General features: G+C 44.4%; 1 protein-coding gene across 4 annotated transcripts in view; it reads right to left on the minus strand.

Annotated features, from left to right (window-relative positions):
• Positions 1 to 23,383, minus strand: part of Npas3 (neuronal PAS domain protein 3) — an 817,920-nt gene that overhangs the window by 209,607 nt on the left and 584,930 nt on the right. For all 4 annotated transcript variants that reach the window (XM_026781883.1, XM_013347258.2, XM_026781890.1 and 1 more), the window contains one exon: positions 20,352 to 20,441. In XM_026781883.1, the coding sequence (XP_026637684.1) occupies positions 20,352 to 20,441 (90 nt within the window). The remainder of the gene's footprint in view (positions 1 to 20,351; positions 20,442 to 23,383) is intronic.

The raw sequence follows: 23,383 nt of genomic DNA on the forward strand, positions 1-23,383 counted from the left end.
AAAAAAAAAAAAAAAAAAAAAAGGTTGACAGAGAAGTAACTATAAAATAAACATGTAAAGATAAATCCCTGTCTAAGTATCTGAGAAGCTAGAGATCAAAGTGCTCAATGTATTTTTCTAAGAACACGCAGTATTATTTTCTTTTCTTAACCTATGGCTGATTTCATTTCTGTTGTGTGATACTTTTATAATTTAAAACATATTTTTAATTAGAAGAGGTGTCAGGGCATAAATTAATTAGCACACATGTAAACTACAACTAATTTTTACTTCACTAAAATGAGCACAAGTCCCCCTTTCACCTCGAGAATATCAGCTGCATTTAGCACCTTCGGCTAAGGACGCAGAAACGCAGGGTGAGCACACTTCTTTATTCTGACATGTATTTCTGCTAATTACGTGTTTTCTCTTGTGTTCATCAGCAGTAAACTTCAGGGTAAGTGTTTCCTCCCAATTTTAAACAGTTCCGCATGGCCAGTTTTCAGGTCTGTCAAGAAAAGCCAAGACTAATATTCTGGTGTCATGTTCATAGCCATCTGTGTAGAAACAAAATCAGGTTTCGACAGCTTTTATGTAGCTAAGCCTCACATATTTTGATGCCTGGGATAAGCACTTGGGGTTAGAAGCATAAACTTATTAGTATGTTTTGGAGGTTAGTTCTTTGAAAATACCTCTTCCAAGTATTGATGGAAAATAATTAAAGGAATATGAACTATATTGGGGGTGTTTACAGAGTAGGGGGCAACAAAGTAACAAAACATGATAGTTCTAGGTCAAAATTGGAGCATCCCCAAAATAGCAATAAAAATGAGATTTTTTAAAAAAATTTTTGACAAGAAAGAGCGCTTAGTGAGCTGAATGATTTTGATTGCATGGTCATAAAGATGGTTCTGGTGGTTGTAAAAACACGAGGCAGCAGGTAGCCACACAGGCTCTGCCACAGCTCTGCACTGCCCTGGGGACTGAGGGTAACTACCATGCCCATAAGTCTGCAGGCTGCAGGGGCTGGAGTGCGGGACAGTTGCAAAAGGCTCTTGCCAGTGTTTTGAGCCCACACAAACACCTGCCATCTGGCCTCTCACAGTTTCTCCAGAACGACTTCCCTTTGCTCTCTGCCCTGGAGTCATCTTAGAAAGGAATTAGGAACCACAGGATTAGAATCCTAGGGAAAAATGAGTTTTTATCTAACATCTACAAGTTATCATATCTTGGACATTATCTCCCATTTGCCCAGGTAACAGTGTTCGTCATTGTGAAATCTTTACCTAAGAAGCTGACTTTCCTGCGCTCCAGTGACCTTGGTAAAAGTTTTTTCCACCTTTACCCAGTTTGTGCAATGGCCAAATTTTACTCAAGAAATCACTACTAATCACGAGTTGGTAAGCAATGTGATCACTGCTCCAAATACTATCAACTCCAAAGCTTAAGCCTCCCAACTTTGGTATATGTCCTGATGAAGTACGCATAGGGTTTATGTTTTATGGTTGGCAAAAGAAACAGTTAACTAGTTGGTCTACAAAGCACCGAACTATAGCTTCAAATTAATTTTGAAAGCCTGAAATAAAATGGAAGAACTTTGCAGGAGATCCACATGGTGAATCTACAGGGCAGCAAACACCCAGATGTTTGGAAACACCTGCATTATTGCCAAAAGTTTCCCATGTTTCATTCATGTTTCTCTTCATGTAGATCTGATAAGGAGAAAACCCGACCAGCCATTGTTTGTTTTTCGTACTGCTAGTCTAAGGCTAACTTCATCATCTTTTGACTGCCTTTGTATTATGGAGTGGCTGCCTAGTGCATTTTTCGTTCAATGAGGGGGAAAAGATCACTCATAATTAAATGCACAACTGAATAAGGCAAGTATTTCTGAGTAGGACAATTCTATTATTAGTAATAGCATATCTATGAGCTCAGGAGCACATTCATTCCAAGTCCTTCATTCTGTGCATCCATATTTCATCAATCTTTATCATCTCTCATTATAATATATAGAGAACATGAATAATTATTCTTGTTTTACAGGTGAAAATACCAAGGAGCTGAAATATGAAATCTGTCAAGTCCCATACAGAGTCCCTGTAGATCATTCAGCTGTCCATTCCAAGCCATCCAATAAAACATGATGCTACTTCAGTTGTACAGGTTTATTGTCTGAACCCAGGAGAGAGAGATTTCTTTCTGTATTTATGCTATATTTATTTGTAGGTAGGAGGTCTGAGCTACTGAGATGTGTAAGTGAGAGAACACACATCCAAGACACATCTTTGAATGCATCATCCCCGGGAAGACTTCCCAATGGCCTCATCCTTCAGAATGGATGTGAGAACTCTCTTTCTAGCTGGCACTGGATTCTGTGGATAAAATGGAGATGGCAAGAACAAGCTTCCATCACATATTCCCACAATCAGTCTGCAACTCTGCCATGTAGACACCTGGGCCATGGCTGGGTGTTTAGCTCTGTTTTGAGCTGATATTGGAACTTGTTTATCATTTGTGTAGTGCCAGGCATGCAGAATAAAGTCATGGAACTTCACTTAGGTTCTAGAAAAAACAACCCATGAGCTAGGCAAAACAGAAGGGTTAGATTCTGCATTGCATGGAGTATCCGAGAAAGCTGAATGTGAAATTAAGTTTCAACGGAGAAACTAGGATATCCACAAGAAAAGCTGTGGGCATGGAGAGGTGCTGGTCCAGACAGACACCATATCTGCTGTAGGCAACAGAGTCATGGGATGCTTGACCACATACTTCAGACCCTGGACATTATAGAAGAATGTGACTTTCGTCTTAAGAAGGGCTCACAGCTATGGGGATGGACTCGCCCTCAGAAGAGACTTGTTGGACAGTGATAGGACTGTTAAATACCAGACACTGGGCACGATGAGTCGTGCCTGAAATCCCAGCACTTGGGAGGCTGAAGCAGGAGGCTAGACATAAATTTCTGACCAACAGAGAGTAAGTTCCAGGCCAGCAGAACAAGAATACTCCCTCTTAAAAAGAAGAAAAAAAGAAACCTAAACAACAACCAAGACAACAAAACAAAAAGCCACCATATAAAATAAATACCAAACCAAATCTAATAAACCAACCAAACAATCCCAAATCCCAGACAATTATAAGGACCCCTGAGCTGGACGAAATGCCTTGTATTATGAGGTAGCCATGAACCTAAGAAGACAAAGGGCAGAGTACAATGGTTTGAATGTAAATGTCTCCACCAGGCTCATGTGCTTGAATATTTGGCTCTAGTTAGTTAGGATATTCTGGTGGGCGTGGAACTTTTGGGAAGTATTATCTCTAGCTGGCGACTAGGGGTCGCTGAGAGTGGACCTTGAAGGTTATAGTACTTTTGTTTCAGGTCTAGTACTTGGCATCCTTGTTGGCCACCATGATGCAGCCAGCTGCCCCAAGTTCCTGCCAGCACAGACCGAGCGGCTACTGTGGCCAAGCCTTCCCCACCGCTATTTATTGGAATCTCCAGCAACCATGAGCCCTGAGAAATCTCCCCTGCTCTGAGTTGCTTCTGCCAGGTATTTTTGGTCATGATGACAGGAAAACTAACAATTGCAACTATTCATCTGAGTAAAATACTCTATGAGTGTTGAAGGACATGCAATCAACAAATATACATTTAGTGCCAAGAAACCTGGCCCCTGTAGATGCTTTTTAAAATGTAGGACAGGTCATTAGTGCCACTGGTCAACTTTTGAGTGGGCAAAAGACAGCTCTCAAGAGTTCATCTGACTTATGGAGTGAGAAGTTAATTCACAGCTCTCAGAATTCCAAAGAGAACAGCCAGCAACAATCCCCCTTAGAAAGAAATAACCAGGGATAACAGCCTGGTGGTGTCTGGGGCACAGAGGGGAAGTGTGAGCCCTTGAAGTGTGAGCTTCATAAAGTGTGAGCCCCTTGCCATGACGGAGAGCCTTCCTGCAGGCCCAGAAGCAATGGGATCAGGTGACCACTGGCTGAAGCCTCCAGTGCCCTTGGTAAGTTGATGGCCTAGGTTGTGGCAGCAACAGACTACAAACCAGCTCAGTGACACAGTGAATCACGGCAAGGTGCTCACACTCATGGTGAGAACGCAAGAGTGAGTAAGGAGTGGTGTCCCACACTCACCTCCCTGGGGCCTGACCCCAGTGACCTACAATTTCCTATTAAGGTTCACTTCCTAAAGCTACTTACCAAAGGCCTCAAAGGCTGAATCTTTAACACAAGGAGGCGATTGGGGTGGGAACTCCCAGAGGCAAACTCTAGCAAGTTCTTTTATTTGCCTTTGTAACAAAGGATTCATGAGTCAATTCTCATTCTAAGGACCACTGTATCTACAGGTTCCGAATTTTAAGTGGCTTCTATTGCTCAGGCTCTCCCCAAACACTCATTCAGTAAAGTTCTAATTTCCTTTATCCCAAAAGTGTCAGGGATCAGAGAGGTAGTTTTGGGCAGGCAGGGAGGGTTCACCAGGCCATGACAGAGGAGCCCCCCAAAACTGTGATCCCTGCTGTCACCCAGTGTGTACTCTGAGGCAAGTCCTGTGGGCTGAACCTCACTATGAAGGAATCAATGAAGCACACACTTGGACTTAAAACCCCAGAAAGCAGCACATCAATATTGGAAGAGTGTGGGTGCGCGCGCGTGTGTGTTTTAATATTAGTAATCTAAAGAGCTACAAGTAATCCTTAGTACAACTGGGCATAAAAGCAACATGAATCAAAGGCCCCTGGGAAGAAAGTGAACCCTGTTTCTCATTGGGGAACTTCTTGTTATTTTCATCACGCAGTCCGGTACCAGCTACATGGTCGCTTAGATTACATTGACCAAACCAAAGTCGCAATAGCTCGATATCTTTCCTCAATGACACAGGTAAATTGTGTGTGTGTGTGGGGGGGGGGGGGATATGGCTACATGGTGGGAGGTGTTGCTAAAATCATGCTGCCGTGCCTGCCTTTTTCCATAAATTTTGGGGATTGAACTCAGGTCCTTACACATGACAGGCTCTTTTACTGATGGAGCTACTTCCTAGCCTGAGAGAAATAATTCTTATACCTCATAGCTTTGGTTTTGCAAATGATAAAGTTTGGGTTCCATGAACACATTCTCTTTTAAAAGAAAGATTCATTTGAAGCCTCCTTTCCTCAGATCCATCCGTCCATCTATCTACTCTCACACCTCTGTGAAAGACAAGGATTTGGAGGGCAGCATTCCGGGGCTAATTACTTTACTTGTTGCAATTCCTCAAGTGCCTGAGTTCTGCTCTTTATTTGTATAAACATGTCACGGTAATGTCCGTGACTTCACATGAAACACACCCAGGATCCAGTAAAGACGCCTCTCGCGTGGCAGGAGATGCCGAGTGCTGGGCGTCCCTCCAGATGTGTATGTATCAGAGGAGAACACTGTTAAAGTGGGCTCTTCTGATCACGTTCAAACAAGAGAGGTGAGTGGGCATGAGGACGTGACACTGGGGCCTCGTGCCCACAGGCAGGAATATCTCAATGTTTTTGCTTTATTTATTGAGACCTCCTCTCCTTTACTTAATGTAGAGATTGGGTTATTTCACACTGCCACCAAGCCATGGCTTTTTAAATGATTCAGGGAAGTATAGCTTTCATTTAGGTTTGTGCCCTCCAGTCTGTTTATACTGGTCGATACACTTGTCTGAAAAATATAATGGATTAGCACATCATTCAACAAGCTAGTCAGAAGGCAAGCTTAAGGCGACAGACACCAAAAAGTAAATTACAGTCAGTAGTAGGGGTAGGCCATGCCTAGAGCGGGGAAACATCGTATCAGCACAAAGCCTGTATTCTCTGAGAATGGTGGTGGAACAGAAAAGGGATGAAAAATTTACACTCAAATATAATAAAACAATCCGCCCCACAAATTCATATGGTACTCTAAACTGTGTGGCTTATGCGGCTGAATACAGAGAGAAGCTGCCATTGCACCAGCCCACACACTGCAGCCTCGGCTGGAAACAGACACACATGGCATTTGTTTCATTAAATACGCCTGCTTTTGCAAGCAGGCATACATCATGGCGTACTTTACCCACTCCATTTGAAGAGTGGTCGTTGGGCCATAGGTTTGTACTAGGCAGTGTAAGGGACAGGGAGGACTATGGGGGACGAGGCGGGGAACTGAAACAGACAGCTATCCTTCCTCTCCATCTTCTCTCCTTCTTCCATTTCTTCCTCTTTGAGCAACAGAAGCCAGGATTGAGAACATCCTCAAAGTTCAACATAACCAACTTTGGCATGAACTGAATCGTTGTCGCCAAATTATTAAACAGGTTTCCTTCACATCACTGGCAGCTAAAGGTAAGATTTAGAAAGGAATCTTCAACCCCTGGAGGTGTTTTCAAAGCTTCACCATAAAATAAATTCCAAATGATGATACAGGCTCCTGCATCTTAGAGAGCTTCCGGAAGGACCGTGCTCCTCTTATTTTCTGAGTCAACACACCATTGCCATACATGGCAATGCATCGCTATGCCAAGAAATGCATCGCTATGCCAAGAAACAGAGGGTGGTGGGGGAGCAGACAAATTTAGAGTGATCTGGCAAAATCTCTTACCCCATTGGGCTGTGAGATTAAAAATACCAAACATGGAAGTTCAGAGTTAAAAATATGTTTAAAAAATTCTCCATTTCTCCTTTCAGTGAAGATTGTTCTCTATTTAATGGGGTGGGAACTAATGGACACAGGCTTTGATTCTGTCTCGCTTGGTGGCCATGCACATCAGTTAAGAGTGCAAAGGACCTAGGCAGCAGGTGCACCAGGGTGGCTAACAAGTGACACTGAATGACAACATCAGGGTAGTGACATTGAATGATAGCAGTTCGTGGCAATAGGGGTTCTCTATAGCGGGATCCATGATTCCCTCCGAAGTCTCCCATACCATACCTCTATAAGGTTTGGCAGAAAAGGGACTGCATCACCCTCGTATCAATGGTGGGCCTTTTCCGCTCTGTCCTTCCCATGTGTTTGCCATCATGTATTTCTGCATGATTAGACAGAGGCTGGCCAGTCTTGGCAACAGTTTTGTTAATGTCACACTGCGAGGGCTAGTGTGAGTTCCTTTCTGGCTCCCCTCCCCTTCCCCATTCCCATCCACACCATCTGTTCTTCAGCTTTGCTGTACCAGACAGGAAGAGCCTGCCTCACTTATGCTGTGCTACCATGCCCTTCCCATTGTCACGCTTCTCCTTTAAAGCCATGCTCCAATGGACCTTTTCTCAGGTGACTTTTTCCTCAGTCTCAGGATTACAACCTACTGTTGAAGTCACCTCAACTTAAACACGTTATCAGCCTTTCCTCTCCTCCATACAATTCCCAACCCACTCCTTGCTCCACCATCAAAGTGCTTGCGAATGTGGCAACACTACCTGAATATGTTGCTTGTACTTACTGCCCTTTAACCTATGGCCTCAGGGGTCAGCTTTCCCCAGCGATCCAGAACCCTGGCCAACTCCCTGGAGGGTGGAATGACCTTTCTTTCTATTCCAGTTCAGACACCCAATTCCATCCTTCCTGTAAGTCTTTTTCTGACTTCCCCAGTGACAACTTCCTATGCCCCTTGGGGAAGATACTCTATAAATAAATGCTTACCTTCCAATCATCTACGCCCTCCCTCCTCTGTCTGTGAGTAAATTGGAATTTCTCCAGGCTGCCTTCTCAGTAAACCCTTCCTCACCCCTCTAAAAATATTTTTAAAAAGTGTGTGTGTGTGTTTCTGTGCAACAGAGGCCAGAAGAGGGTGTCAATGCCCTGGCATTGAGAGGGGCCTGATGGGGCACTGGGAACCAAACTCTGGTCCTCTGCGAGAGCAGCCAGCCTTCTTCTCCCCTGATCCATCTCGCCAGCCCCACGCTCCTTCCTTCATGAACTCCAAGTCCTCTTGAAAATCCCTCATTGCTCTGGCTGCAGGTCCCATTTCATCAGCCACCACTTTCCCACCTGGAGCCACAGAGAAGCCAAACCCCTCTCCGGTTCTCACACCCCTGCTCTCAACAGGTATGACAGCGGCTTCTCATAGGTCACACTCTGTAACCAAACTAAGCTATAATACACTTCCTTCCTGGAGTTCCACTGGGCCAGCCCCCAAGACATCAGCCTCCCCTGCAAAAGGCCTTTTAACTCACCACCTCCCGCAGTTTCCAGAGGCATGCCGCACCATTGGAACCCTTTGCTAGCTTTCAGTCCTAACTGGAAGGCGCTGTCTGCCATCTAGTTCCCATTTTGACCAAATTTATTTTTCCTAAATCATGTGTTTAACACTGTCCATTTTCTCTTGAAACATTTTACAGCTCTCAAGGTCCTAAGGGACAAGAACTCCACTGTCCTAGCTCATGACATCCTTTCTGATTTGTGCCTGTCCTTCACTTTCCAGACATCTCTCTTGCCGTAAGAAATAACCCTGCAACATGCTTCCCCTTTGCCTGGACACGATCTCCTTCCTTTCCACGTGGAAAGTAGCTATGGAGGCCTGCCCAAAATGCCAGCCTCTTGGCAGATCTAAGGTCTCCAGGCAGAGTTAGCCACGTTCATTTGCTGTTTCCATGGCGCTATGACAACACGCAACACTCAGTACTCACAGAAACATTTGAGATCCATGTGAAGGCCACTGTCTGTGGGCTGCGGGGTCCACAGTCTCTATCACAGACACCTGACTTTACATCCTTATAGGTTACTGAGCCCCACCATTGAATCTTGGTATATTTCGAAAATCATCAAGTATCAAGATACTTTAGGTACATCTATGGGACTTTCCTGAGATTTCACAACATATTGACACAGAGAGACTCTGTTTATGACTCTAAGCTGGATGCTCCAAGTCTCAGGTTCTTTTAACCCATAAAATGTGAATGAATTGAAATTGTGAGCTAACTTCTTAAAACTGCCCAGAAGCAACTGGTAACAATAGGTAACAGCGGGACCAGCCCCGATGCTGATTCTGTTCCTTTCTGGTTGTACAAACTTGTGTAAGCTATTTAATCTCTGTGTCTCAGTTTTCTCATCTATAAAATGGGGACACCAACTGAACGTTGGGAGAAAGGAGGCAGAGACAGAGAGAGGACATGGAGACAGACATCCTAAAACTTTGCTGGTAGGCCACGACCATGTGGTGATGCACAGATTAATGGAGACGGGTTAAATTAAGACGTAAGAGCTAGCCAATAAGAAGCTAGAGCTAACGGGCCAACCAGTGATCTAAATAATATAGTTTCTGTGTGATTATTTCGGGAGTCTGGGCGGCCAGGAAACGAATAAGTGGCCTCCTTCAACATATATTCAACAGTATATACACACAAAAAGTACTTAATAATTTTTATTAATTGTGAAGTCATACTTATGACCAAAGGACAACCGAGTGAAGGAAAAACATCCCCAAGAGCTGCAAGATGGGACAAGCCAATGAGCACAGAGCACTACCTCAAAATTGTTTAGATTTTTATTAGTTTTTAATGCATTTCCCATTTTCCACATCCTCAGACACCCTATGAAGGGTTTGGGGAATGTAATAAATATGAATTGACTATGTCTAAATGCCTGCAGTCAGTAAAATCGTTATGTATTCTCAAAATGAAATACTCTCGTTAGGAAGAGAGTCAGCCCGTCCTTTGCATTATCTGGGAAGGAAAGGGTAGTGATGAGGAGTCTGATAGAACTCCGGTTATTGACACCACTGACCTATAAACATATCCCCTTCAGCGTGATCTACGGCATGGCAGAACCCTTGTTTTTGTATAATTGCTATTACCAAAAGCCTTCCGATTTCGAGTGCTCAAACGAGAGCAATTCATATTTCAGATAATCTGCCAACGAGGAAAACTAATTTCAAAATATTTGATCATAAAAGTTATCCTCAGCTTTTACAGAGATAATTTAGCCGAATAATATCAGATAATCTGAAAGCAGTCTTAGCAGGAAATTGCTGGGGACTCCATTTGCACTCATATAAATGTACGGAAAGTGTAGGAGACTTTGACAGCCTGCCATATGTGATCTCACTGCACAGCCTACCTACTTTGCCATCCGAAGTTATATCCTTTGAAGCATTGCCAGAACTGCTTTACCCCAGTGATATATGAGATGCAGCCTTTAAAAGCGATACTACTCCTTTCTACTCTGACTAGTTGGGGTAGCATCTGCTCAACTAAATATTTTTGAAGGTTAAAAATAAGATAGCCTACTTCCTCCAGGCTCCCTCGTCTGACGCTGCCCCAGTGCTGGGGGTGAGGGAGGGGACCATACACACCCACTGCAAAGGGAGCGAATTGTATAGAAGGATCCTACAAAACCTTAAAACCCACAGTGTGGGCTGCTCAAGGTCAGGAGCCTGTTAGGAGCCCCGCAACACCAAGTTGGGTTTTCAAGATCCCAACCAGGCTCATTTTCTTGCTTCCCCACTGACTGGATTGTCTCACACATACAAAAGAACCCAGCCAGAAACCGACAATAGGAAAAACCACCGACAGAGTGTCTTAATTTTATAAACAGCAAATGAACGCTTGGATCTCATCTCCAGGAAACATTTGCTCTTTAGAAATAGTCAGACTTGGCACTCTGTCTCCTCAGCACCGCTGACAGTTGTAGTCAGTTATTACACTGTTGTGACTTGGAAGCGGATGCCCCCAAACAGTTCAGAATTAGTAACATCGTGATTTCAGGATTGTCTGCTTGCTCACCCAGGCTGCTTTTATAATGATTTTAAAAGGCACTATCTGATTTCCTGAGTGCCGCCCCAGGTGTTCTCTGGGGATAATGAATGTATAAACATATCACCCAGTGTCACAGAGCAGTTGTGACATTTTCGAAATATCTTCAGTTCAACTCCTGTAATTTCAATGTACACCACACCCAAGGCTGCAAGCCCATGCTTTTACTAAAGAGCTGAACCATTCTTGGTAATTGCCTGATGGACTTGGAATTGAAAAGGTTCCAAGATGTGGAGAAGCAGCGGCGTGGTCCTTTCTTAGTCCTTACGTACTCATGACTGCAACTGAAGAGACGGGAAATCTGTGGTCTTAGTGCCTGTTCACCCGACTTATCCAGCCTCAGCAAGGCACAGACTTCAGGAAGTGGCAAAGGACATTTTCGTGGCACTTGGCAACCAAGCCTAAGGAGGTGCCGATGCTCACAGGGAGGGTTGAGTCCTATCGGCAGAGCACCTCGTTTCCCATGTCCTCCTTGGGTGATCTTAGCACGGAACGCCTCTGAATACCTCATCCCCACGTCTCTCCTGTGCACCTTCGCAAACTGAGATAATCAGTATAGTCAAAAGCAAGAAGGAAGAAAGTCAGAACTAAAGAAACATCTGTTAGCACCCACCCATTGTTTGTGGCATCAGTTGGCAATTTCACCAGCCTTAACATTCTTCAAACAAGGCAAACTCACACTTCACAGGAAAGAATCATCTCAGGCTAGTATTTTCTGGAAGCACTTCTCTGTATGTGCCCTGTGCAGGGCCAAGTACATCACGTGAAGATGTGCTTAGCTCCTAACAAACACCAAGTTCAATATTTAGGAAGGATGGTTTGCTAGATGTAGGCATTCCAGTAGGAGCAAACACCTGGACGTCAAGATGGCTGAATCATGAAAACCAGAGATTTTGTACCACCATCTCCAATGTCTGTCCCTTCAAGCCTTAGCCGCTTCCCAACTGGTGGCCAATGTCCATTGCTTGCATGGCAAAGCAGGCCTAAAGAAGCCATCTGCTTCCTAGAACAATGCTTCTCCTGGTCAACAAAGCCAAAGGGGGAAGGGATGCTTAATACAAAGCTTGCTTCTGTCCAAACTTAGGCAACAACAACAACAAAACACACAAACAAAACCAACCTAAACATAATGATGGTTCTTTAGCCAATGACCAAATGCTCTGACCACATATCAGAGCACACGCTGGGGCCTACTGGTACACCTTGTAAACTGTGCCAAGGCCTTCAACTACCCTGAAAAACATCCAATCTCAGACTACCTCCTTCTTTCCCAGGGACACTTCTCTCTGCATACATTCCCTTGCTCTCTGAAAGTTTCTGTGGTTATTGAAAGCAATAGATTTAATTTGCCAGCACATTAAAAATTAACAGCAGAGGAGGAAGTTTTCATCTTGTTATCGAGTGTGGTAAATCTGTAGTTCTAGGAGCCTGGAAGGAGGAGGAAACCCCAAAGGAAAATAAGGTTTGCTGTTTAGTGAACTGGAAATTATTTATATCCGTAGACAAGAAGCACGGTAGGTACAAAACCCAATCCAGAATATAGCCAACTTAGCCATCATTAACACTTAGCTGTATGTGAATACACACACACACACACACACACACACACACACACACACATCAGAATGGCTAAAGAAATTGATATGGCTGATGCCATTCTTTTTCAAAGGGATGGTTTCAGGGAAAACAAGATTTTTTTTTTTTTTTCGAAATGAGGGAGTAAGGATAAGAAAGACAGAAAGACATGGGGTATCTGGAGTTTAAAACCAACATCAACTCTCAGGTCATCAGTCTAGTTCTAGAATTTATGCAAAAACCTATAGTTAATTTCTTATTATTTTTCCACTGCAATGCTGCCATGTTACCTCTGTCCATGACTTCTCATGTTAGCCATAAGCCCTAAGACAGATTGAACGTGTGTATCTAGAAATGAAATTTGGATTTTGCGTGAATTTAGCGATTTCTTGACCTCCTTCTCTGCAGGTCAAGTTATTTCTTATTCCTCCTCTGAGCAGCTTGCCTTCACTCATGGCTCTCCCAGGGCCCAGCTAACTGAGGAAGGAAGCTGGCTCAGGTGGAGGGTATTATTTTGCATATATTGTCTACATAAGCACCACATTATGGACAGCAATTATCTTTACTTTCCAACTTTGCATAATAAAATAAGCCATAAAATTAATACCATATAGAAAATAGTGCTTGCCAGGCAAAGAAATGTACATTGCTTTCTAGAAATCCAGGGACATTATACTGCCTGTGCCTGCATGAATAATGCATGGCTTAATTCAGAAAAACATCGTTTCATTATTTAAAAATGAATAAATTACAGACTTAGAACGATGGCTAAATTTCCTGAATCTTACTTTTGTCCCATTTCTAATTCAAAAACAGAACTGGAAAATAGGATACTGTCCCCACAGATAAAGCGAGGGGGCTCCCAAGGAAGCGTTTTTCGCTTTGCATTTCTTTCTCTACAAAACGAAGAACACTGTGTCTCATTTCTTCTCTGGCTCACTTGAGCGCTAGAATTAAGACGTTTAGGGTCTTCAGTCTGTGTACTTGACAATGCTGAGCCTATACTGAGCTGTCCTGAGAGTCTGTGATTCAGGCTAACGAGAAAGGTGCCCAGGGGTCCTGTGGTTTAGCCTTACTGCTTGGGAATAAGTAAAAACAACATGATTCTCACATAGGGTGCGGCCGTAAACCTATTCAAACCGACCCTGGCTTCCTTCGAAGATCTGTTAAAAATCAGGCCCATTTGGGGTCTGAGAAAGAAGAGGGAGAGAGGGAGAGAGAGGAGAGAGAGAGAGAGAGAGAGAGAGAGAGAGAGAGAGAGAGAGAGAGAGAGAGAATTTCACCAGTAATAATAAGAAATTAATTTGGAATTAAAATAAGTAAAGCATGCCCCCGCAGTACATGGAGGCCGAGCACAATGTGATAGGCGGCAGGTTATTCTACCGATTTCTGGTGCTGGAAATTTGGATGGCATTTACTAGCATAACCTTTCAACTCTGAGCACATCAATAGAGGCCGACACTGGCTTGAAATATGATTCCTTGCAGATAGCATATCCTCATTCATCTGACTGGGCTGCTTGCTCTGTGCTCCACTGCACAAACAGCGTCTCCCCCACTTCTGAGAGGACACTAATAAAAAAGGCATCAATTTCCAGCTCTAGTACTACTGTGATCTCTTTATATGTTCGACATCCAACATTAAATTAAAATGCTGTTATAAATCCTACTTTCTGAATCTGGAATGAGTGTTGGGTTTTTGTCGCATGAGACTGCAGCAAATCTTGTCAGAAGCAAGGAGGCACGTCTTGTTCACTCAGAATTAATGTTGTGGATGAAAGGCGGAGGTAAAAGGGGTTGAGGATGGTGGACCGAGGGTGTCAGGGGCAGTGAGGACTGGAGCTTCGGGGGGCCGAGCCAGGCAGGGGATTTGATGCTTTCAAGAAAAGGCTAATCAGGAATTGTAATTATCAGCCACAAGCTGGGTGGCAGGAAGATCGTTGATAAACACAGATATGCAGGCGTCCATGTGTGTCAACAGAGGAAATGAAGGCGAAGGAATTGTCAACTGTTCTTTTCAGGGACGAAAACGCTTTCCAGATATGAGGGGTGCTGTGGGAACCCCACCACTTACTAAAATCTCTGCCCAGAGACTGCCACTGGGAGGCAAAGGCAAAGGCTCTCAGGGACATGGTACCTCAGTTGTACTGACTGCACCCTTACAGGCCATAAAACCCACACCCGCAATCACTGAATAACATTGCCAATTAACACAGGCTCATGTTACAATTGCAGAAGGGAGGGGATAAAAATGCCCTGTCTGTAAAGGGTTAGCATCTTCCATTTGGCTTCAGACGGTGTGTGTTCCCCAACATCAGGGAATCTATGGGCTGCACCTGATAAAAAAGATCCTTGCCACGATCACTGAAGAAGTACAGGAGCGACGAGCCAGCCACAGTCTCAGAGATGCACAGCCCTGGCTGGCTGCAGGCTCTGCCAGCTGAGCAGAATTACAGAGAAAAGAAAGAGGCGTGCTTGCCTACTTGGGAGGGTGGGGTGGAAGGGAAAGGGGAGAGCTAGCGGTTCAATATCTGGATCGAACAGAGGAACTTTTCCCCCCCAAGGATCCTGCCGGGAGGAACCTTGACATACACAAAGTCAGAACGCAGACAAAGTTGCCCCCGTGCGAAGGATAAGGTCACCCGTGGGATTGGCGAGATTATCTCTGTCAAGCACTTGGACAGCATGCGGTCAAATGATGCATCATGCAGTCATTTTCGGGGGGGCGAAATCAATTTCTTCTCCAGGTCGCTCTTTGCTTTTCAAAGTGCCCTTGTAGGCCGTCATCAGTGAGCATTTATCAATTTAAATGCTGTAAATTGATAATGTGCCACTGCGCCTTGTACTGTTTCTGAATTATTTTGATACTTATATTTGCTCAATAGTCTCCAAACCCTCAGCGCTCTCACGTTCAAAGGGGCATTTTTCTTTGTTACATGCACAAGTGATGAACTTTCTATGGTTCGTGCAGGAGAATGCAGACATCCTGGTGGCGGGAGAGGAGGTACCAGGCTGCAAAAACAGTATATTTTACTACTTTTTTTTCCTCTTTAAACTAGGGTAGTCCCGCTTGGAAGAGTTTTAAAAGGAAGATATAAAGCTATATTTGCACATATATAAGCTATATTTGCACATAAGGAGGACCAGTCATCCCTGCACTGCATGGATTTAGAACACCAATTGTAAAACTGCAAACGCTTGTATTCTACCCTTGTGAGCCCTGGGCTGGGTTGAAATCAGTCTACTTTTCCAGTCTTTACATTCCACTCTCTAGAATATGCTGATGCCAAACAAAAGTAAACATTCTAAAGAAAGCATGTGTGTGTGTGTGGGGGGAGGTAAGCTATATATATATCTCAGAAACATGGGAGCCCAAGGAGAGTTAACCACACACTAACCCCAACTCAATTTGCACATGGGCAGAGCTTAGGCTCGCGCCTTGGAAAAGCAAGAGAAAAGCGTGGCAGTTGCAGCCTCTTTAACCTCCAGTGATTTATTGGCCCTCAGCCAAGTTATCAGGGGAATCTAATTCTTCTTTATTATTCAAATAAACCACACTTGGCACCATGGTTCCCTTTCAGAATAGCTGCACAAATAGACTGAGCTCTGTCATTTATTTGACCTTGTACTTGTGTGCTGTAGCTATAATTTTATTTGCCATTCTATACAACAAACACCGAGGGATCTAGAATACGGAGATGAATGGCAGGACGGGGAAAGGAGTTTATGGTAAACATACAAAAAATCACAGATGTGTTTTCACCTTCGCCTCTTTCAGGTTTCATCCCCATGGCCACTCTACCCTAAGCTGATCTGTACCTATCTGGAGCTTCCTTCTGACTGGCTTGCCATGGCCAGAAGCTGACATGTAGGAGGGTGGGGCATGGGGAGAAGAAGGGAGTCATTGGAGTCTATTGCAGGAGAGCCTTTAGCTGCTGGATGCGATGTCCAAACGCTTAAGAAGCACTCGTTGCCAGACTTCTAGTTTGCTCTAGACCCTATTTTGTGGTACACAGGATTTGGTGAATGGGAAAACCCTTGGCTTGCCCAGGCCAACACCTGCATCTCCTTCCTCATTTGTAAGAAGGTGTTCAGAAGCTGTGAGTCCACTTTTATCCCCTGGTCCACTGAGACCTGTGTCTTCTGCCTCTTATGCTTGCATTGGCCATGGATAGCTCTGCTGTTAGCATGAATGGGTTTGCCGTAATCTTTGTTAGCCTATAGAGTCCTAGGTGGCATTTACGTCCAGATTTCAATCTCAGAAAAACCCACTTTCCTTGAGAAGTGATATTTTCTATTGTTGATGGCTGACTGTATTTCCCTTCTCTGCTCTGCTTGCCAGGAAGCTCACAGCTAAAACTAAAAAAGCTTTATTAAGGCGCCTCTTTGGACATCTAAAACATTTATTTGTGGTTTTCTCTCCCTGTAGAATTATCCAGTTTTATTTCTCTTTTTTCCCTTAGTCTATTTTGCCATTACTTTTATTGTATTCATTTATCTTAATTTTTTTTGGAAAGAGGAGATATAGCCAACACATAAATATTTCCCAAAGCTTTAAGGCTGATATCAACTAGAAATGTTTTCTGTTTACCATGCGCGGGATGTTTTGGATTCTTTGGTGAGAATGCTCCTTCTGTTTTGGAAGCAACTTCCTAAAAGCTGGCTCCGTAGCATTGCTACATGTTCGACATTGGGGAAGCCATTCTGTTTTCTTTCTTCATTTTCAGCCCTGCCAATTCCATTATGGCAGGGAGCAGAGCTGTCTCCACCAGCTCTAGATACATTGCCAGGTACACAACACTTAATCTCTCTGCAAACCAAAATGAGCATTGCTAGGTGGGGCCCCTCCTTCAGGGCGAGGTCTCCTGGTCACAGTCACTCAAAAAGCAAACCACACCTTGGCTGCTAAGCACCCTATCTATCTATCTATCTATCTATCTATCTATCTATCTATCTATCTATCTATCTATATCTGTCTATCCACCTACCTACCTACCTATCCATCTGGCAGGGTCAAGGAGCTGGTGGGCGACCCCTATTGCCCAGGCTGGTCCCATCATCACAAAGCTACAAGAGTACTTTGCATTGAATAGTCAACATTCCAAGGCTCAGATATTAGATAACAGAGAAGGAAGCCTGCGTTGCTGTCTGGATCCAGGCTGTCCCACAGTGCTCACCAGAAGTCCCTCTCATTGCCTTTCTCATGTGCAGAAGGAGACCCCTAATTCTCTTCGAAGCACAGCCATTGGAAAGCCAGCACGTGGTGGGGAGGCAGGAATACCACAAGATTAGAAATACAGAGGCAACCATGTTGTCGTCATGGACACTGCCATGCTCACATGCCCATGGCCATTTCCCTGAGGATGTCTTTGTGACAGAGCCACGCACTCTGTAGCAAATCTACAGGGAAAGGGAAGGACACCTTTTCCTTGTCTAGTCTTTCATAGATTAACTACATTGGCTATGGACATTTGGTAGCCTCTAATGTTTCTGTACAGGTGTGTGGGCATCTGTGGATGTGTGTGCCGGAAGACCAAATGCACAGAGCATATTTTCTTTGGGTGCCACCTCTGAGTACCCTGCACCTCAGTTCTGCAAGAGGGGAACTAAAGACACCTGGGGAGGGTTATGGCTCAGGGACCTTTATGATTCTGTTCCAATGCAGAACCTCAGCTGCTTTGAAAACTTTCCCAGAGTTAAGCAGAGGCCTCCCTGCTGTGGTTTATGCATTTAAAATACGTGCAATGTTGTTTTAATGTCAATCAAGAATTTTCCTTAAACTTCTGCTCTAAACCCATGTAAGCTGATAGGGAAAAAAAAACCTTTCCCCATTTATACCCTCATCTTTCCATCTTTGTAGGTACGTATTGCTTCAAAGTTCATCTCTCTATGAGCCTCTTTCTGGGCATGCCTGCTATGGCCCACACTGCAGCACCTGTAGGAGATGGCCATGCCTGTCACAGCTTGGACCTGCCTCCGGAAGTCAGCTGGCTGCCTCCTGGTACCCACTCACACTGCCATCACAGGGAGAGGAGTGGCTGGCCTCCGGGCAGGTGCCAGACCCTGGATCACCTTTACATGGCAGCTTTAGAGAGCCCCGTTATTTGTTTCTCTGATGTTCAGAAAAGAGTGCCTTCAGTGTTGCCGCCGAGTCGCGGAGAAAGAACGGGGAAACCAGCACAGGGTTAAAGCCAAATTTCCCTTGAACAGATGATATTTCAGATGGCCACACTATTCCAGACGCATCAATTTCCTTGAAAATCCAATCCATATATGTGCATATGCTGTGCTGGCAGGAGGACTGCCTGAGATGGCCAAAACCCAAGCGCTAATATTCTTTTGGCCAGAATAATGCAATTATTATTTTCCTAGCTATCAGTCTACGCATACAGAGCCATCTGTTATGCAAAGCAAACATACACATCTCAATTACAGAAAATGCAGTTGCCTTGACAGAATTTGGACTACACCGCTAACCAGGACTGTGAAATGTGTTTGCAGCTAGCATATAATGGATGCTTTTCAGGGGTTCCCTAATTAGCATTTACCTGCTTCCACTAATTATTCATCCTTCTTGTTCACGGGTTTATTAAACCCTGCTGGAGACTCCCGCAAAACACGAGGGTGGCCTCAGAAAAATCACAACAGTGGGTTCCCAGCCCTCCCTGGTGTTAACAATACAGGGGTACACCCTATTAGAACTGGAGGTTTCCAGACAGGTTCAGATGAAGCTTCAAACCTATCAGAGGCTATAACAAAAGAGATATCTCAGGGAGATGCAAGAGAAGGCACACTGCATTAACATTAGTCCTTCTGGCTCCCTGATTTGCCAGAGTCCACAAGAAATTGCTGTGCACACTCCAGTCAAGAGCACACATGTTCTCCAAGGAAGGGCTCATGATTGCATCCCCCAACAGCAAATAATCAAATTTGGCAGGGTTTCTGCTCCTTCCCCAGCCCTCCTCAAACAGCAAATCTCTCAATTATTTCCCAATGTCTTCCTTGATTTAGCTGTCTCCCAGTAAACCTGCTAACATAACAGTCAGAAGGTTCCAGCCAAGTTGGTTGTGTCCTTTGAGCCATGCCAACCTTCAGGAGCTCTGAGTTTGGGTGGGACCTGCTTATGAGAAGACCAGAGACACTTATCTCCATTGTTAGCCTGGAGGCAGCTGAGGGAGAGGTAGCTTATCCAGCTTGGCAGAGCATCATACACCCAGGAAACCTTCCTGCAGAGGCTGCACATCCTTTTCCCAGCCACCACAGGAAGAGGGTCAAACTCGGTCAGTCACCTGTCCTGGAACAGATACCCAGATGCTGGGGACTTTTATGGCAAAAACATCTGGGTAATTAGCTGGATGGAAGACCTTATTCCAGGGCAGGCTGGAACGCAGCCTGACTCGGAATGCAGGAGAACCGGACTGTTTGTATTTCTAGAGAAAATCAAGGATTCTGTCCCTTGCCCTACAAACCTCTGCATTCTCTTCTTTTACCCCCCAACAAACACATGTGAGCAATTAAATGGTAAGCCATGAAAGGCGGCTTTATTTTATGAAATTGTCTTGCAGCATCGGGCCGATTTTGCCAAGGCAGAGGACTCCTTCCTGGCAGGAACCCTCCCTGCAACACATTTTAATGGTGTCTTTCAGCATTTCTTGACTCCAAATGACTCCTGTCATTGTGTCAGCTCCCAGGATAGCGCGGGGCGCTCCATAAACATCCAGTAATAGGACACAAGGGAAGTGCTATTAGTGTGTCCCTCTCCTACTGGGCTCTGGGGTTTCAAAGTTCAAAACAACCATGGAAGAAACTTCATTTGTTCTCGATAAATTAATAATGCTCCTTGGGGGTGGGGTGGGAGCTCATGTTTGCCAGCACAAGTTTATTCCGAAAGCCCAACACAGACAGCCTTCTCTGGCGTAGAGGAGTCAGGGAGAGGCCCTTAAAGAATAAGTTAGATAATGCATGCTAAACCAAAGATCTCTTGCAGAAGGAAAGATGGTGGACTGAAGGAGCCTTCCTATTCAGCTCTGAGAGTCTAAATTGTTCAACTTACCTGTGAGAGGCCTAGGTAGATAGAGACGGTTTCGGAAATGTACAAAAATTTTCCTTCTTGATTTAGTGCAAATACGAAGCCATCCAGGGACTGTAAGAAAAAAAAATCAATATGTTAATACATACAACACAGAGATAGTAATAAATAATATAGATAACAAATAATAAAGCAACAAAGTGAATTGAAGCCATTTTTTCTTCATGTGTACTAAAAGTCCTAAGTTCGTGGTTGAATGAAAGGGCTAAAGACCACAAGATCTTGTCTATTTCAGAGAGTTCTTCATGCCTTCGTCATTTTGACCATGATGCATTATGTATAAAATAAGGTCATGTTGATTTTATGAGACAATGCCTTTATGGGGGGGGCAGTTCTGTGGTAAGCACCATTAAATCAGCAAGCTCCTCTGTTAAGGGATGGAAAGTAATAAAATGAAAAGGGAAATGCTTCTACATCATTACTTGATTGGTATAAATATTAATAATTAATTAACAAAGAATACTTTCCACACATTGGGCACCTATCTTGGTAAAGAAAATAAGAAGAGTTGGTGTATTATGGGTGTGTAAGTGCTGAAACCTCATGTACCACAATCCATCTTGCCCTGGAAGAGACTGAGTTTCTTCTGGGCCCCTCTGGGAGCCAAAACAGAAAGAAGAAGCAAATAACAAAAGCCGGGGAGAATAAAAAGTTATCAGAAGCTCCTGTCTAACTGTCCTGGAGGAGGGCTGAAGTTCTTGTTTGGTTTGGTCAATGATAGACACCAGCATGGAATTCAGCTACAAACTCAACTTGGATTAGGAATCGTCTGTTTCAAGTGCATTCCCCCTCCCCCATCCTCCTAGCTTTCTCTCTGTGTTATTCATCTTCGCCAGGATGGGCTGCAGAAATCTGCAAAGGGAAGGAAGGTTTAAATCTCAGTGATCTTAACAAGGGCTGAGATTTTGCAAAGTTAGGAACCTGTGTCTGGAACAAGGTATGGGGAAACACTAAAGACATACTTTTTAAAGAAAATTGGAATGAAGGTATAAGAGCAGAAATATGCACTCATGCAAATCTCAACGATAAAGTTTGGTCTACTTGAATACTGGGGAAAACGTCATCTGTGCCTTCAGATTCTGTGGCTTAAACATGTCCCTCAAGGATCCCGAAACAGAAAGGATTTTCCAGCGCACCCACTGTGCAGGGACCTTCAGAGGATGGTTAGGGCAAGGGAGTGCTGTCCTGATGACCTCAGTGACGCTACTCCAGCTGGCATGGGCCAGTCATCTCAGGAACAGTTTCCCCCAAGGATGAGCTGGGCTCTCTTTCCATGCCTTCTGTCTCCAGGGCTCTCTTGCCTGTCTGTCTTCTGCCATACCATGATTCCTCATGGAGGCCCTGACTAGATGCAAGTCCCTTGACCCTGGGCTTTCCCACCCAGTGCTCCTCACTGAAATACTCTTCATAGGGTATGCGTTGATAACTGAAAAGCTAAATGAGAGCGTTTCTGAAGTTATTTATAATGAGGGAACATGTGACTTCTTTAATGGCTTTCAATAAATTGTTCCGATTATAGAATCAGATCATTAGCGGCTGAAGACAATAGGGGAGTGGATTGACAGGATAGTTCCTGAGCTACCTCTACACCAGTTACCAGGCCACCTTTATTCTGTAGATTTTCCCCCAAACCAACTGGGAAATAAAATACTGCTAAGAAAAAGAGGGCATTCTGGCCATTGACAAAGTGACCAGAAGGACCTGGTCAGGCCTGACCTTCCAGGTGAAGTGTTAACACTGTCCTGATATTCTGCACATGGGCACCAGGCAGGCCTGGCTAGGTCCCGGAAGCCAGTACAGGGAGAAAGTCTTCCTCCCTCAAGCAAGGCAAGGGTCTTGCTTCTCCAGTGTACCAAACAGGAAGTGAGCTGGGTGGGAAGAAGACTGCCGACTGCTACACACAGAGCTGTGCCCTTCTGCCTCAGGGCTGCCTCCTCCCCAGCTGCACTCCGCGATTTAAATCAGTTTGAAGCATAGCATCGATATTGGTTTAATTTTACTGTCCCAATTTTAAGAGGTTGGGAGGAGGCAGGAACAGCAAATCAGTAGTATTGGAAACCAACTGTGATTAATCTGAAAGTTCTGTGGATTTTTGTTTTAATTTTGAGTTGAGGGAGTCCTCCTACACAGGGCTGTTGAGTCACTACAGGGTACTTTCTAAAATTATGTTATTAGCTGCCCACTGTTTTCAACAGGCGCCAATTAAGATTCCGGGGTCAAAGGGTTAATTACATCTTCTTAGCCACCATGTAGAATTTTCTGATTATGAACTAAGGTTGGAGTAAGATGAAAAAGAACCTACACAAACGTTAACACTCATCCCTCCGCAGAAGACTTGCGGCAAAGCCAGGCTAGAATCTAGCTGCTTTCCTTAAGGCAGACAGAGAAGCAAACCTTAGGCCAACAGTAAAAATGGCATTGACATCTCTTAAAGACACTGAAGGATCAGATTTTTCCAGGCAATTTTCTTATTGCTGGAAAGAGTTCCTGGCCATGCAGACAGGGCCTTTGTCGCATCCCAGTGAGTCTACGAGGCAGACAACCAGGAGTGGGGTGCGGATGGAGAAGTCAGAGGCGACACTGTCTCGGAATAATAGTGCCTGTAATTATAATTTATATCCCCCCAACATGGCGTGATGTAGACAGTGTATGGCACTGTTTCTTAACCTCCAAAGCAGGCTGCGTCTCACGGTGTTTATCAAGTGACGAGGTTAGTCCTTACAGAGTAGGGAACGAACTGCGGCTTCAAGGTGCAGGGCTACTAATGTTTAATGCATTGTGCTAAATGGATTTCTATTTGTCAGAGTTTCGTCTCTGTTTTCCTTTTAAGGCACATTCCACCACAGCCAGATCTCTCAGAGTGAAATCTTAGTAGGTACCATCACAGGGGCAGTTCGCATGTCTCTTACCACCATGAAATCAGTGCTTCCTTTTTCCACACGCCAGGGCTGAAGGGGGAAATTTCACCCTGAACTCTTTCTCTATGACCCGACTCC

The sequence above is a fragment of the Microtus ochrogaster genome, chromosome 1 (genome assembly GCF_000317375.1).
Source record: "Microtus ochrogaster isolate Prairie Vole_2 chromosome 1, MicOch1.0, whole genome shotgun sequence".
NCBI classification, from domain to species: Eukaryota; Metazoa; Chordata; class Mammalia; order Rodentia; family Cricetidae; genus Microtus; species Microtus ochrogaster.